We start from the raw sequence: 14,285 nt of genomic DNA, 5'->3' as shown, positions 1-14,285 counted from the left end.
GGCTCCTACATTCCTGACCATCACTCTGCCCCCTCTGCCCCTACAGGCTCCTTTTCCATATTGCTGAGAACAACTCCCACACCCAAGAATAAAATTCTTCCCCCTCCCACGTGTCCCACGGAGCAACACTGGCTGCTCCTACTTCCTGACAGCAGCCACCGCGGCTGTTTGCAGTGGGACTTCAGCCCCTGTCTCTGACTGCTTCTGGTCACCATTGATCTGCTAATTTACCATCGTGTGTGTGTGTGTGTGTGTGTGTATGTGTATGAGAACTTACTATCTTAAGAATCAGTTTTTTTAGACCAAAATCTGTAACTCAAAGTTACTCAGCGTAACTGTGCTCAGAGTACAAAGGACATGACATACTTGAAATCAGTATTTATCATGTAAAGAATATTCAACAATAACCCATGACCTGAAAACAATGAAAAATTTGGAGTAGCAGGCCATACTGTAAAATATATTTTTATCTCAATTAGATAAGAGAATTAACTCCAGAGAGATTCTTCCCTTATGAATTCTCATATTCTAGAGGAAATTTTCATAATGATTATTTTTGCTTATAGTTATAAATATCAAATATGAAACAGTCAGCCCTACTTGGTTTGGCTCAGTGGATAGAGCATCGGCCTGCAGACTGAAGGGTCCCAGGTTCGATTCCAGTCAAGGGCACATATCCAGGTTGTGGGCTCGATCCCCAGTAGGGAGTGGGCAGAAGGCAGTCAATCAATGATTCTGCCTCATCATTGATGTTTCTATCTCTCTCTCCCTCTCCCTTCCTCTCTGAAATCAATAAAAAATATATTAAAAAAAATATATGAGCCAAATTTCAGAGATAGCCAGTCAGTCTTTACTGATGCTAAAAGATAAAATTTTATAAATTGGATATGGAATCCTAAAATAGGTAAGATATTACAAAAAGCATTTAGTTCTAAAGTAATTTTTCCCTGTTATTATCCAATCTAATAAATACAATTTTGCTGAAATTTAATGGAGTATACTGTCAACTACCTAATCTTAGGTATTTTTGAAGAATTATCTTTAAAATGACTTTTAAAAATGAAAAGTAATATAAATCTTCAGTCATTCATATCAACTTTCAGATATCAGTGCTCAAAAAAATAAAATAGAACTATTTTAAAACTAAGTCAGAGAATATTTATGATTAATAATAATTTGAATAAAAGCTCTATACATTATAGACTCTTATTTTAATTTAAGCAACACAAGCAAAGATAGGTGATGACCTACCTTAAGAGATGTTTATTGTCTATCAGCACTTTCAGATAATCTGCCAGTTTCTTTTGCATGAGTGCAAGATAAAGCCAAGCTCTGCCTCTTCCCACAGCTGTCCTAGAATTCAAACAGAGAATCAAACTGTTATGGCATAACTAGAGGCCCAGTGCACGAAATTCATGCACTTGGGGGGGGGGGAGGTGGGGGTATTGGGGCCCTCATCCCGGCCTGTGCCCTCTCGCAGTCCGGGAGCCCTCGGGGGATGGCCAACTGACAGCTTAGGCCAGCTCCTCGCGCTGCCATGGAGGCGGGAGAGGCTCCTGCCACCACCAGCTGTGAACCCGGCTTCTGGTTGAGCAGTGCTCCCCCTGTGGGAGCGCACTGACCACCAGGGGCAGCTCTTGCATTCAGCGTCTGACCCCTCGTGGTCAGTGCACATCATAGCAACCGGTCATTCTGCCGTTTGGTTGATTTGCATATTAGCCTTTTATTATATACAATAATAACAATAAAGACAAACAAAAAGACAAATTAGCTCAAGAGATACACACATTCCTGCTTGTGAATACAGAGAACTCTGTAAGAATAGCTGCTTTGGGGGTCAAGGGAGCACAGTGTCAGGGAAGGCACTATATACCTCTGGGTACTGTTTGAATTTTGTATCATGGGCATGTGTGTTTATTTTGACAAAAGAGGGAAAAAATCTTAAGCCACAAAATTTGATTCCTGGAACAAATATAATCAGATAAAACTTTGTGTATATTGATAAAATTTCACAGGAACCAGGAAATATTAGATTAGCTTTGTAGAATGGATATTCTTTCAAAGATTAATACACAACATCGTCAGTGCTTGTTAAAGTGTTGAAGTCTCACAAGGTTTCTGAGGCATTAGCTCAAAGATGCAATTAAAAAATAATTTCTGGCCTGGCCAGCATGGCTCAACGGTTGAGCGTTGACCTATGAGCTAGGAGGTTACGGTTCGATTCCTGGTCAGTGCACATGCCTGGGCTGTAGGCTCAATCCCCATGTGGGGCATGCAGGAGGCAGCCAATTTTTTAAAAATATATTTTTATTGATTTCAGAGAGGAAGGGAGAGGGAGAGAGAGATAGAAACAATAATGATGAGAGACAATCACTGACCGGCTGCCTCCTGCATGCTCCCCACTGGGGATCAAGCCCACAACCCGGGCATGTGCCCTTGACCAGAATTGAACCCAAACCCTTCAGTCCTCAGGCTAGGCTAGGGGTTGCCTAGGCTAGGCGTAGAGGACCCCTAGGCTAGGCTGGTTGTCTCAAACTAGCTAGGGTGAGGCAGCCAATTGATGATTCTCTCTCATCATTGATGTTTCTATCTCTCTCTCCCTTTCCCTTCCTCTCTGAAATCAATAAAAATATATTTTAAAAAATAATTGTGGTAGAAAACATATAAAATAAACTTTACCTTTTTAAGTGTATTGGTTGGTAATGCTAAGTGCATTCACACTGTTGTGCAACCAACCTCAGAGATGCAAACTTGGAAAGGCCTGTTTTAAACATTAAAAAAGGAACAAAAGCCTCCCTGCTATAGACCTCACACTGTTTAAGGAAAACAAGATTCTCTTTAAGCAGAGTAAGTGCATTTGTGACAGACTCAGGAGTACAGAGGCACTGCTATCATCAGTGTTTGCACCCAAGCGCGCTCTTAGGGCCACAGCCTGGCTGTGCATCCCAGGGACCTCAGGGCTCACCTAACTTCATCAATACAAAAGGCTCTGAGCACCCCCGTAACTCCACCACCACCACCCCACAAGTAAATGATGAGGGGGAAAAAGGACCAGAGTAAAAAGGAAAGAAAATAATGTGGGGGGGAGAGGTATTTAGTGTTGGGATGCTGTGGAAAATGGACACTAACACAGGCTGCTCAGTGGGGGTGTAATTGTCACAACGCTTCCGGCAGGCAGCTTGGTGATGGCTGGCTACCCAAAGCCTATATCCAGGAACACAGCCTCAGGAAGTGACCAGAATGTACGAGGGGGTGTTTGGGGATGGTCACCACTGCACTACTTGGAGAATGAGCACTGGAAGACAGCTACGAAGCCCAAAGGGGCGTTAAGCATATGAGCTAGAGGACATAAAGCTATGCCCATTTCAAAAGTGATGAGTATCTGACGTGGAAAGAGGTCTAAAATCTAATATGAAATGGAAAAAGCCCACAGAACAGTATGTACAGTTTAATACTTAAATTTTCTTCCTTTTCTTTTTTTAAAATTGATTTCAGAGAGAGGAAGGAAGAGGGAGAGAGAGAAACATCAATGATGAATGAGAATCATCGATTGATTGGCTGCCTCCTGCACCCCGCCTCCCCCCCCGCCCCCGGGGCATCGAGCCTGCAATCTGGGTTGTGCCCTGATTGGAAATCCAACCATGACCTCCTGGTTTATGGGTCGACACTCAACCACTGAGCCATGCCAGCCAGACACTGTCCCTGAATGTGGCTCATGCACTTCGTTTTAAATCAGAAAATGTTTTATCATCAAGGAATTGAGAAATGAGTAAGTTTTTCTAAATATCAAATCAGTGTAATGACTTCTTACTCACTTTAATTCTGGCAGATTTCTGACACTAGTGGCTATATCTGATGCTTCTGGACAAAGTTTCTCCACCAGCTCCAAAGGACCAAAGAAAGATTTATTTTGGCCAATAAAACTCTTCTTAACTAAAAGGGAAAACAAAGTGTTAGTCATAAGAACAGGTGGCAAATGTCTTCAGGGGTCCGTGGTCTCTCTTCCAAAAGCCAAATAAATGCTTCACATTTAATCCTTCTGCTTAATCCTTCAGGTTTAGCCTCGGGGACTGGGCGAGGCCAAGTAACAAATGAGCTCTCCCTTCTCTGGAAACAGGGATTCCCTGATGTACCTACTATGCTCTTCCTCCGAGTTGTTTACTGCCCATGAGATAAAACGTGATCCCTTGTGAAATCCTTCCCCTTTCTCCTTCCTACCTGATGCCAAAATCAATACTTAATTTTGAATGGACATCACCACCCTCCTCACCTGAACTGCTGCAAAAACCTCCTAATGAGCCTCCCTGCTCCTAATATTGTCACCCTTCAACCCACACTCCACATTGCTGGGGTCTTTTATGAGTGGAAGTCGGGTCATGTTTTCCCCGGGGTTAGAATAAACCCCGGTCTTCACCCGTAAAGGCCTACATGTTCGAGCCGTCCTCCTTCCCTCTCTCAGCACCCAGAGTTACCTGACCTCTTCCTCCAGCCAAGGGTGGTCCCACGCAGGGCCCTTACCCTGTTTTTTGTTTCTGATTTTTGCTTTCCCCTAATCTTTACATGATTGACTGCTCCCTGTCCTGTATGTCTCAGTTGGGAGACACCTCCCCAGAAAAACTGTCCCCTTTTACCAGCTGAAAGGTTTTCTCTTTGATTCTCTATCATTTAACCCATTCTGCTTCCTTGAATTTGTAGCATTTTATAATTATGTTGGTTTGTTGCTGCGTTTATCATCCACCTCCTGGTCTGGAACTGTGCTGTCCAAGGTTATCACTAGCCACATGTGCTACTGAACGCTTGTTCAAATGCTAGTGCAATTGAGGCACGCTATAAATGTAAAACAGCGGGTTTTTAAGCCTAAGTACAAAAAAGAAGGCAAAACATCTCATCAATAAGGCTTTTAAATACTGATTATGTATCACAATGATATTTTGGATATATTCAGTTCAATAAAATATATCATTAAAACTAATTTTACTTGTTTCTTTTAATTTTAAAAAATGTGTACTAGAACATTAAAAATTGGCCCTAGCTGGTTTGGCTCAGTGGATAGAGCGTCGGCCTGCAGACTGAAGGGTCCTGGGGTTCAATTCCAGTCAAAGGCATATGCCTGGGTTACAGGCCCGATCCCCAGTGGGGGGCGTGCAGGAAGCAGCCGATCAATGATTCCCTTTCATAATTGATGTTTCTATCTCTCTCTCTCCCTCTCCCTTCCTCTCTGAAATCAATAAAAATATATTTTTAAAAAAATTGCACATCTGGCTTGCATGACTCTTTATCGGACAGCACTGCTCAGGGAAGTCGCATCTTGCAGGCAGGCCCTGGTGTGCTTGTTGACACTGTTATCCTGGCACCAGAACTGTGTTCTGCACTGATGAGCACATGCTGTGACCCGGGCGCCCAGGCTCACCTTTCAGCCCGTGTTTGAGGCAGTGCTCCATCACCACGAAAAACTGCTGCAGGGGGGCGTGGTCTGCATCCAGGCTGCGACCCAGGCTCAGAGCGGACTGCAGCAAGACCTTGATGCTGAGCTTCATCATGTGCATCAGGTTGGCGCGCTCCTCCATCATCTGGCACTTGGAAGCTGTGGGGCAGAAGCAGGGACAGCTCTGTCCGTGGACTGCGTGTGCTCCGAGGCAACAATGTGGGAGGCAGGCGGTCAGCGCGGGGTGCAAACGCGCGGATAACCGGTCCGCAGTCACCTGACCCCTGGAGGTCACAGCCTGGCCCGGGGTCAGCCTGCAGAGGAGCGGCCTCCCCGGGCTGGTTTGAGTTTGGCCTCTCCGCACGCAGCGCCCTATTTTCCGCGCACCCGAAAGGCGCAAACCGCAGGAAGCCCCGCCCCAAGCTGGGAACGTGCTCCGCCCGCGGACGTGCCTATTGGGCGAAGCCGCGAGGCCACGCCCACAGCCCGCAGGGGCGCCCGGTCGGGCGCGGGAGCCCCCTTGGCCGGGTCGGGGTGTGGGTGCCCCCTTGGCCTGGAGGGGGCTGGAGCCTGCTCCTCCGAGTGAGGTGCCATCCGAGTTGCTCCTGCCACTCGGTTCTAGACTCACATTCAAAGCGTTGCCCACCTTTCGTCCACAATGAGTGGACCGTTATGAGTTTTGTTAACAAAACCCTGAAACTCAGCTGTCTTTCCACTTCAATGCCATTAACCTTGTCGCTTTGTTTTGAGGTTTAAAAATAAGGAAGCCCATGAACAGACCTCCTGTTTCCCAGGCACTTTTTCTTCTCCGATCCCACAGAAGAATGTCAGTTCACTCCCTAGCCTCTCGACCCATTGGCCTGGGTGCAGACAGCCCCACACTCCCATGGTGGTGGAGCCGCCTGTGATGATTATGTCACCAACAACAGGAAGAGCTTTCAATCCCTCACTGCTTTATTGTACTTAGTTAACGAAACCTGTCTAGGGGGAGAGGGGAACACTTCTAGCCCTCTGCTGGGTGTCCTGAATTAAGAAAACTACCCCCCTCCAATTATATGTAATTATTTTCTGCTAGCCTCAACACTCTAGATGTGCCATTAACTCAATGGACATGTTTCATAAATTAAATGAGCCAAACTGTAGCTCCAAGTTTTTGATGAAAATGGCTTTGAAGTACACGTAAAATAAGTCTTTTGGTCAAAAAATATTGTATTGGCAAAGGTGTAATGAAATAATATTTAGATGTCCCCAACCATTTTGAGCGTTCTGGGTTAAACAAGATAACTAAGTACATAAAAGTATTACAAGCATAATTATCATTAGATAAGTCTTGGTAAAGCCTTTGCTGGAAAACTTCCCAGAGGTTGAGATATTTCTTTAATTATTTTTAAATTCTGAGAGAATCCTATGTATTATATTTATACATTTGAAACTTTAATGAAATGGATAATGGGCAAAGGAAATAAAAATTATAAAACCTCTCTGCTTTATTGCACTTAGTTAAGGAAACCTGGCCTAGGGGGTGGGGGGAACACTTGCAAGTTGTATCCTCTCTTGCAAGTCAGATGATTTTCATTTGCTTTGAAAAAAAATTATTGGCAGTAGATCAATGTGATTTGGAGCATATAACTTAGAAGTTCAAAGACTTGAGCAACACTGCTCTAACAAAACTGTCTATAATTCTTATTTATATGAACCAGGTTTCTTGGGGATTACATCCATAAAAACAAAAATTTGGAATAAAATTGATGCTGAGTCCTATCACATTTTATCAGTAAATCATATATATTCATCTACAGATACATGCTAATGAAAAAATCAATACCATTTAGCTCATTTTAACAGAGGCAATTGCACCTGCCCACCTGGTGTGGCTCAGCTGTTAAGCATTCACCTATGAACCAGGAGGTCATGGTTCAATTCCCAGTCCGGATACATGTTTGGGTTGTGGGCTCCATTCCCAGTAAGGGGGTGTGCAAGAGGCAGCCAATCAATGATTCTCTCTCATCATTGATGTTTCTATCTCTCCCTTCCTCTCTGAAATCAATAAAAATGTATGTTTTTTAAAAGAGAGGCAATTCCATGAAAAATATATGTATGATTATTTATAAAATTATATTTAAATTCCTTTTATCGACTTATTCATCACCAATACTTTTAATGGTACATTCCAAAGAAAAGGTTTTTTTTATACACTTAGAGAGCTTTAGTCACAAGAAAAGTTTATTAATTTTTTTTTTTTTTTCTAGCAGCCTCACTTTAAAGCAGCAGTTCTCAACCTTGGCTGCACATTAGAATCGCCTGGGAATCTTTTTTTTTTTTTAAATATATTTTATTGATTTTTTACAGAGAGGAAGGGAGAGGGATAGAGAGTTAGAAATACGGATGAGTGAGAAACATCGATCAGCTGCCTCTTGCACACCCCCTACTGGGGATGTGCCCGCAACCAAGGTACATGCCCTTGACCGGAATCGAACCTGGAACCCCTCAGTCCGCAGGCCGACGCTCTATCCATTGAGCCAAACCGGCTAGGGCTAAATTTTTATTTATATATTTTTGGCTGAGATATATGATATGATGACCAATAAAAAATTATAAAACATATGGAAGTGGAATGGGAATTCAAGTTCAAGGGGTAAAAGGGAAAAATATAAAAATTTTAAATATTAAAAAACATGTTTATTTTTAAGATGAATGCTAGTGCTTATCAAATCATTAAGGTATTTACATATCACTCGACACACTTAAAAGTGATGTAACAGTTTTATTTCAAAAAGTCAATATTTATAATGAGCCAGAAAATATATTCTAAACTTTAAAATTATGATGAAGAACTTTATATGTCAACTTTAAAAGTTGGAGTTTCTTGCTCTGACTGGGTAGCTCAGTTGGTTGCAGCATCATCCTGATACACCAAGGTTGTGGGTTCAATCCTGGGTCAGGGCACATACAAGAAACAACCAATAAATAAATAAGTGGAACAGCAAATTGATGTTTCTCTCTCTCTCTCTCTCTCTCTCTCTCTCTCTCTCTCTCTCTCTGTCCCCCCTTTCTCTCTCTCTAAAGTAATTTAAAAAAAGTTGAAATTTCTTTAGGGCAGCGGTTCTCAACCTGTGGGTCGCGACCCCTTTGGCGGTCAAACGACCCTTTCACAGGGGTCGCCTAAGACCATCCTGCATATCAGATATTTACATTACGATTCATAACAGTAGCAACATTACAGTTATGAAGTAGCAACGAAAATAATTTTATGTTGGGTCACAACATGAGGAACTGTATTTAAAGGGCCAGAAGGTTGAGAACCACTGCTTTATGGGGTCATGTGAGCAAAAAACGTGGAGACTAGTGTTTTAGGTGGTCAGAGCTGGGGGTGGCAGCGGCTCCCACCACTGCTGCTGGGAATGGGGCAGTGCACTGCAGCCAACTCATCCACCCCTGGTTGGTGAGTCACCTATTCCCATTCATGCTCGACTTAGAATTATGGAAAATTCAAGCGGGAGGATCCTCAACCTGGTCTATCTCTCAATTTTACTAGGTTTGTGACACTGGCCATGCTTTTCACATCTTTAAGCTTCATTATTAATAATTCAACACAACATACAGAATGTCACAAAATTCTACACTTATGGGATTGCTAAATAAGTGGTCTGATCAGGGATTTCAACCTTGACCCTTTCAGAGGGGTGGGCCTTGACCTAAATGAGAGCAGCAGAGAGGGGCTGAGCTTCAGACCCTCTTGCTGGAAGAATGCTGTCGGTAGAGGTTTCAGAAACTGGGGTCCTGAATTTTTATGTAAAACCTGCTAATTGCCTAAAAAACATTTTAAAAATGCTTTTATACCTTCAAGACAGAAAAAAATACAAACCAGCAGCCACAAACAGCGCAAAGGGCTGCCAATGTGTTGTAACATCTGGTAGAGAGTAAGAGAAACATGCAAATTGACCGTACCTTCGTCACACCCCAAGCCACGACCACCAACCAATCAGAGTGACTATATGCAAATTAACCCAAACAAGATGGCGGTCGGCAGTCACGGAGCTGGAGCAAGCAGGAGGCTTGGTTGCCCGGGATGTGACCTCAGCTAAAGGCAACAAAGTTTCAATTATAGAAGCTAAATAAATCCCAGAAACCTGCTGCTGGCCAGGCACCCCAGCAGGAACCCCCACCGCTGGGGGGCTTGGCAGCCTGAAAACAGCCATCAGCCCCTCACCCAGGCTGGCCACACCCTCAAGGGGTGAGGGTCCCTGCTGGGGGGCTTGACCAGCCTGCAAACAGCCATCAGCCCCTCACCCAGGCTGGCCAGGCACCCCAGCAGGACCCCCCTCCCTGAAGGGGGTGTGGCCAACCTGAAAACGGCCCTCAGCCCCTCACCCAGGCTGGCCAGGCACTCCAGCAGGGACACCCCCCCACCCTGAAGGGCATGTGGCCAGTCTGAAAACGGCCCTCAGCCCCTCACCCAGGCTGGCCAGGCACCCCAGCGGGACCCCCACCCTGATCTGGGACACACTTCAGGGCAAACCAGCCAGCCCCCACCCATGCACCAGGCATATAATAAAAGGGTAATATGCAAATTGACCCTAACAGCAGAGCAACTGGGAATCACTGGTCACTATGACACACACTGACCACCAGGGGGCAGACACTCAATGCAGGAGCTGCCCCCTGGTAGTCAGTGTGCTCCCACAGGGGGAGCTCTGCTCAGCCACAAGCCAGGCTGATGACTGCCAGCACAGCAGTGATGGCGGGAGCCTCTCCCACCTCCTCAGCAGCACTACGGATGTCCGACTGCAGCTTAGGCCTGGTTCCCTCTGGCAAGAGGACATCACCCTAGGGCTCCTGGGCTGCCAGAGGGATGTCTGACTGCCAGCTTAGGCCCCGATCCCCCAAGGAGCGGGCCTAAGCCAGCAAGTGGACATCCTCCGAGGGGTCCCAGACTGCGAGAGGGCACAGGCCAGGCTGAGGGACCCCCCCCCCCGAGTGCACAAATTTTTGTGCACCGGGACTCTAGTATATATATAAAAGGCTAATATGCTAAGTGTCCAACTGTCCAACCAGTCGTTATGACACGCACTGACCACCAGGGGGCAGACACTTAACACAGGAGCTGCTGAGCTGCAGTGACTTGGCAGCAGCGGTTCTCAGGTGACACACCCTGAAACCAGAGAGGAGGGAACCTGATTCCTTGCAGGACCGCGTGATTCCAACTCTGGCCGTGGGTTATGTTGTTGCTGGGACACTCTCAGCGCCGAATCTGGTTTACTGCACACTTGTATTTGCGTTCCACACCCTGTACCACAGTAACTTTGCAGAGTGCCCTTTCGCACTCTGGGACCCCTCAGGGGATGTCGGAGAGCCAGTTTCAGCCCAATCCCCACAGGCCAGGCTGAGGGACCCCACCTGCCAGAGGGTTCCTGCTCACTCCACAGATGCCTTTCAAGACACAGTTCCACCCCAGGTGCGGCTGGCCAAGGAGGGACAGCGGGAGGTTGGCTCCAGGGCATGTCTGGCCCATCTCACCCAGTCCCACCCTGCCGGCCACCTTGTAATTAATTTCCTTTCAATGTGCACGAATCCGTGCACCGGATCACTAGTCTCTATATATAAAAGGCTAATATACTAAGGCTAATATACTGAGTGTCCGACCGTTCACTATGACACACACTGACCACCAGGGGGAAGACGCTCAATGCAGGAGCTTCCATGACACGCACTGGCCGGCACCACAAACCAACACTCGGCTTCCCCTAAGTGGGACACAGGCCCCACCACCACCCCGGAGTGACACCCCACCAAATCGCAGCCAACGTTGCCAAGACCCCATGGCGCAAAATGCAGCCCACAGCCCAGCCCAGCCCGGAAATGGTCGCTGTGGGCTCTGGGTAATGACATCACGTAGCAATGCCTGCTTCCTCGCCCTAGCGACTAGTCTCCTTAGAGTTTCTGCAGCCCAGGAACACAGGTGGAAACACTTTACACTATAACCAAATGCTGTGAAGCGTTTTCCCATGCCTCATCTCATTTGATCCTCACAGAAGTCCTGGAGTAGATAGATAGGAGACTCGGTGGAATCCTATTTTCTTTTCATTAGCCAGAAAACAGAGATTTAGAAAGCTTAGAAACTTGACCCGACTGAAAAGAAGTAAGAAATGGTGGACCTTGAAAATGACTTCAGGTTTTCTCAATGTGCAGAATATAGTCAAACACTACTGCAGTTAAATATTTTCCCATTGTTCTGCTTGCGTGACCTACAATAATAATCGGCTTTGTGTTGATATTTACTGCTGTGTTGCTGTCAATTACCTGAAAGAGAAGTTGGAGTGCTTCACTGGGCTGGAAAAAGTTTAGCTACATCGGAAAGCAGGTCTAGCCCTAACCGGTTTGGTTCAGTGGATAGAACGTCGGCCTGTGGACTGAAGGGTCCCAGGTTCGATTCCAGTCAAGGGCATGTACCTTGGTTGCGAGCACATCCCCAGTAGGGGGTGTGCAGGAGGCAGCTGATGGATGTTTCTCTCACATCAATGTTTCTAACTCTCTATTCCTCTCCCTTCCTCTCTGTAAAAAAAATCAATAAAATAGCCCTAGCCGGTTTGGCTCAGTGGATAGAGCGTCGGCCTGTGGACTGAAAAGTCCAGGGTTTGATTCCAGTCAAGGGCACATGCCTGAGTTGCAGGCTCAATCCCCAGTGGGGGGCATGCAGGAGGCAGTCAATCAATGATCCTCTCTCATCACTGATGTTTCCATCTCTCTCTCCCTCTCCCTTCCTCTCTGAAATCAATAAAAATATATTTTAAAAAATCAATAAAATATATATTTTTAAAAAAGAAATAAGGTCTAATTAAGCAAGTTTATTCTACATATATAAAAGGCTAAGTTGACTCGTGCATGTGTGATACATATAAAGCTCTTGCTGGCACCAATCACACGTGTGTGTTTCAATCTGTCATTGTTGATCGTGAATTTGGTTGACACTTGTATCATAGAGAAAGGGCAAATAGCGATATTAAAATATTTCTTCTAATTAATTTCCTTTCAATGTTCATGAATTCGTGCACTGGGCCACTCGTTTACTTATAAAATTAGAAGCCCCGAGGCATTGAGGTATTCTGACTGAGAGCATGGTCTCGAGAGGTAGATGTCTTGGTTCCAGTACTGCCTCTGCCATGTCTAAGCAACCGGGTCAAGTTCTCTTTCAGTTTGTCTCTTTAAAAAATGGGGAGAATAATGGTATCTATTATGTGGGGCTGGCTACAGGGCAGAGAGGAGGAAGTCAATCTCCCCTTCTTAGGGTCTAAGGCAGTGATGGCAAACCTTTGAGCTCGGCGTGTCAGCATTTTGAAAAACCCTAACTTAACTCTGGTGCCGTGTCACATATAGAAATTTTTTGATATTTGCAACCATAGTAAAACAAAGACTTATATTTTTGATATTTATTTTATATATTTAAATGCCATTTAACAAAGAAAAATCAACCACAAAAATGAGTTCGCGTGTCACCTCTGACACGCGTGTCATAGGTTCGCCATCACTGGTCTAAGGCATCACACTTCCTGCAGGGGTACAGTCTGTATCTGGCTGGGGTGGTGTGAGGCCCCTGCCCAGATGCCTGCCTAGTGTGCTGTGGTGCTGCCAGCCTGACTGCCCTGCCCTGAGACGCAGAAGGTGTGACCTCCAGCCCCCTCACCCCCACCCCAGGCCCGCAGTGGTCAGGGAGTAGCCAGGGAGGGAGAGACAAGCCCCAGGGCAGTCCTTAGTGGCCCGGGAGGCTGAGGACCTGTCCCCAGGAGGCAGTGGAAGGTGGAACACACACGAGCCCAGCTCCAGGCCCCACTTCCCCACGTGCTCCCTTATTCCACTGGACTTCACTTACGAAACACAAGCTCAGAGATATAATTACGGAGAATTTCAAGCACGGGGCACTGCTCAGAGCGCAGTCCTGGGTGACCATGCTAACCACAGCCTGCACTGGCTACACCAGGAAGCCAGGCCTGCTAGTATGCAGTACTGTGAAGATAAAATTAATGTATGCAGAGATTTAAGATAAAACCTGCCACTTAGGAAGCGCAATATAAGTGTTGGCTATTATTCACCTACCATAAATGGAAAACAAGTACTTTTCAAATACAGTGTGGGGCAAAGTAGGTTTACAGTTGTGAGTACACTAGTTTTTTCTTGTATTATTTATTAATCGTTGTATTATTTTCCGTATGAACAACTGTAAGCTTACTTTTCCCCAGCCCTGTATGCATTTGTGTGCTGGGCCCTGATGAATTTTATTTGCTGACTACATGCCAGGAACCATCTAAGAGGCCCCAGAAGACCCCGGCCTGGCTCTCAGGACGGCCAGGGCGCGGGGTGCACCAACACCAGGGGCTGCACGAAGCTGGCAAGCTCGCGGGAACCAGAAATCCGGGTTGAAAAGCTTTCTCATTACCTTCCAGAACTATTCTTCGTTGCCAGAATCTCAAGTCCAATTTTAAACTTTACTCAGTTTCTCTTAACCACTGAGATGTTCACACTATTCCGGTGTCCGTGCTGCTTCTGCAGCACATTTCCCGGAGGGTAGGACACGATCGGGAAGCCTCCATGGCGCACTAACACTTCAGGGAGCGGCCCCGTAGCGGCTGTCCCGCCCCGAGCGGCACGCAGGCTGGAGAGTCACACCTTTCATGTGTCCCTTCTCCCCACAAATGTGCTCAGACTCTTCCTAGACGCCAAGGGCTGTAAAGGACCGTAAGAGATCACGGGGTGAGAACAAGAAATGTCCCAGTTTCCAGCTGGGAAGCGCGGTGGTTGGGTGCATTAACACCGCGCGTGGGCCGGGGGGTCCGGGTTCGCCTTGAACCAAAACCCCCAGCTCGGG

The 14,285-nt window shown here is 46.1% G+C and overlaps 1 protein-coding gene across 1 annotated transcript in view; it reads right to left on the bottom strand.

Annotated features, from left to right (window-relative positions):
- The window catches only part of RUFY1 (RUN and FYVE domain containing 1), a 57,335-nt gene that overhangs the window by 42,303 nt on the left and 747 nt on the right, over positions 1-14,285 (bottom strand). Inside the window, exons 2-4 of the mRNA XM_023743876.1 lie at positions 5,411-5,584; positions 3,816-3,933; positions 1,252-1,353 (exon numbers count right to left, since the gene is read on the bottom strand). Coding sequence (XP_023599644.1) covers positions 1,252-1,353; positions 3,816-3,933; positions 5,411-5,570 — 380 coding nt within the window. The 5' untranslated portion in view covers positions 5,571-5,584. The remainder of the gene's footprint in view (positions 1-1,251; positions 1,354-3,815; positions 3,934-5,410; positions 5,585-14,285) is intronic.

This window comes from Myotis lucifugus, unplaced genomic scaffold, assembly GCF_000147115.1.
Source record: "Myotis lucifugus unplaced genomic scaffold, Myoluc2.0 scaffold_417, whole genome shotgun sequence".
Lineage (NCBI taxonomy): Eukaryota > Metazoa > Chordata > Mammalia > Chiroptera > Vespertilionidae > Myotis > Myotis lucifugus.
Note: the sequence above shows the minus strand (reverse complement) of the source record. Positions and strands in the feature narration are given on the sequence as shown.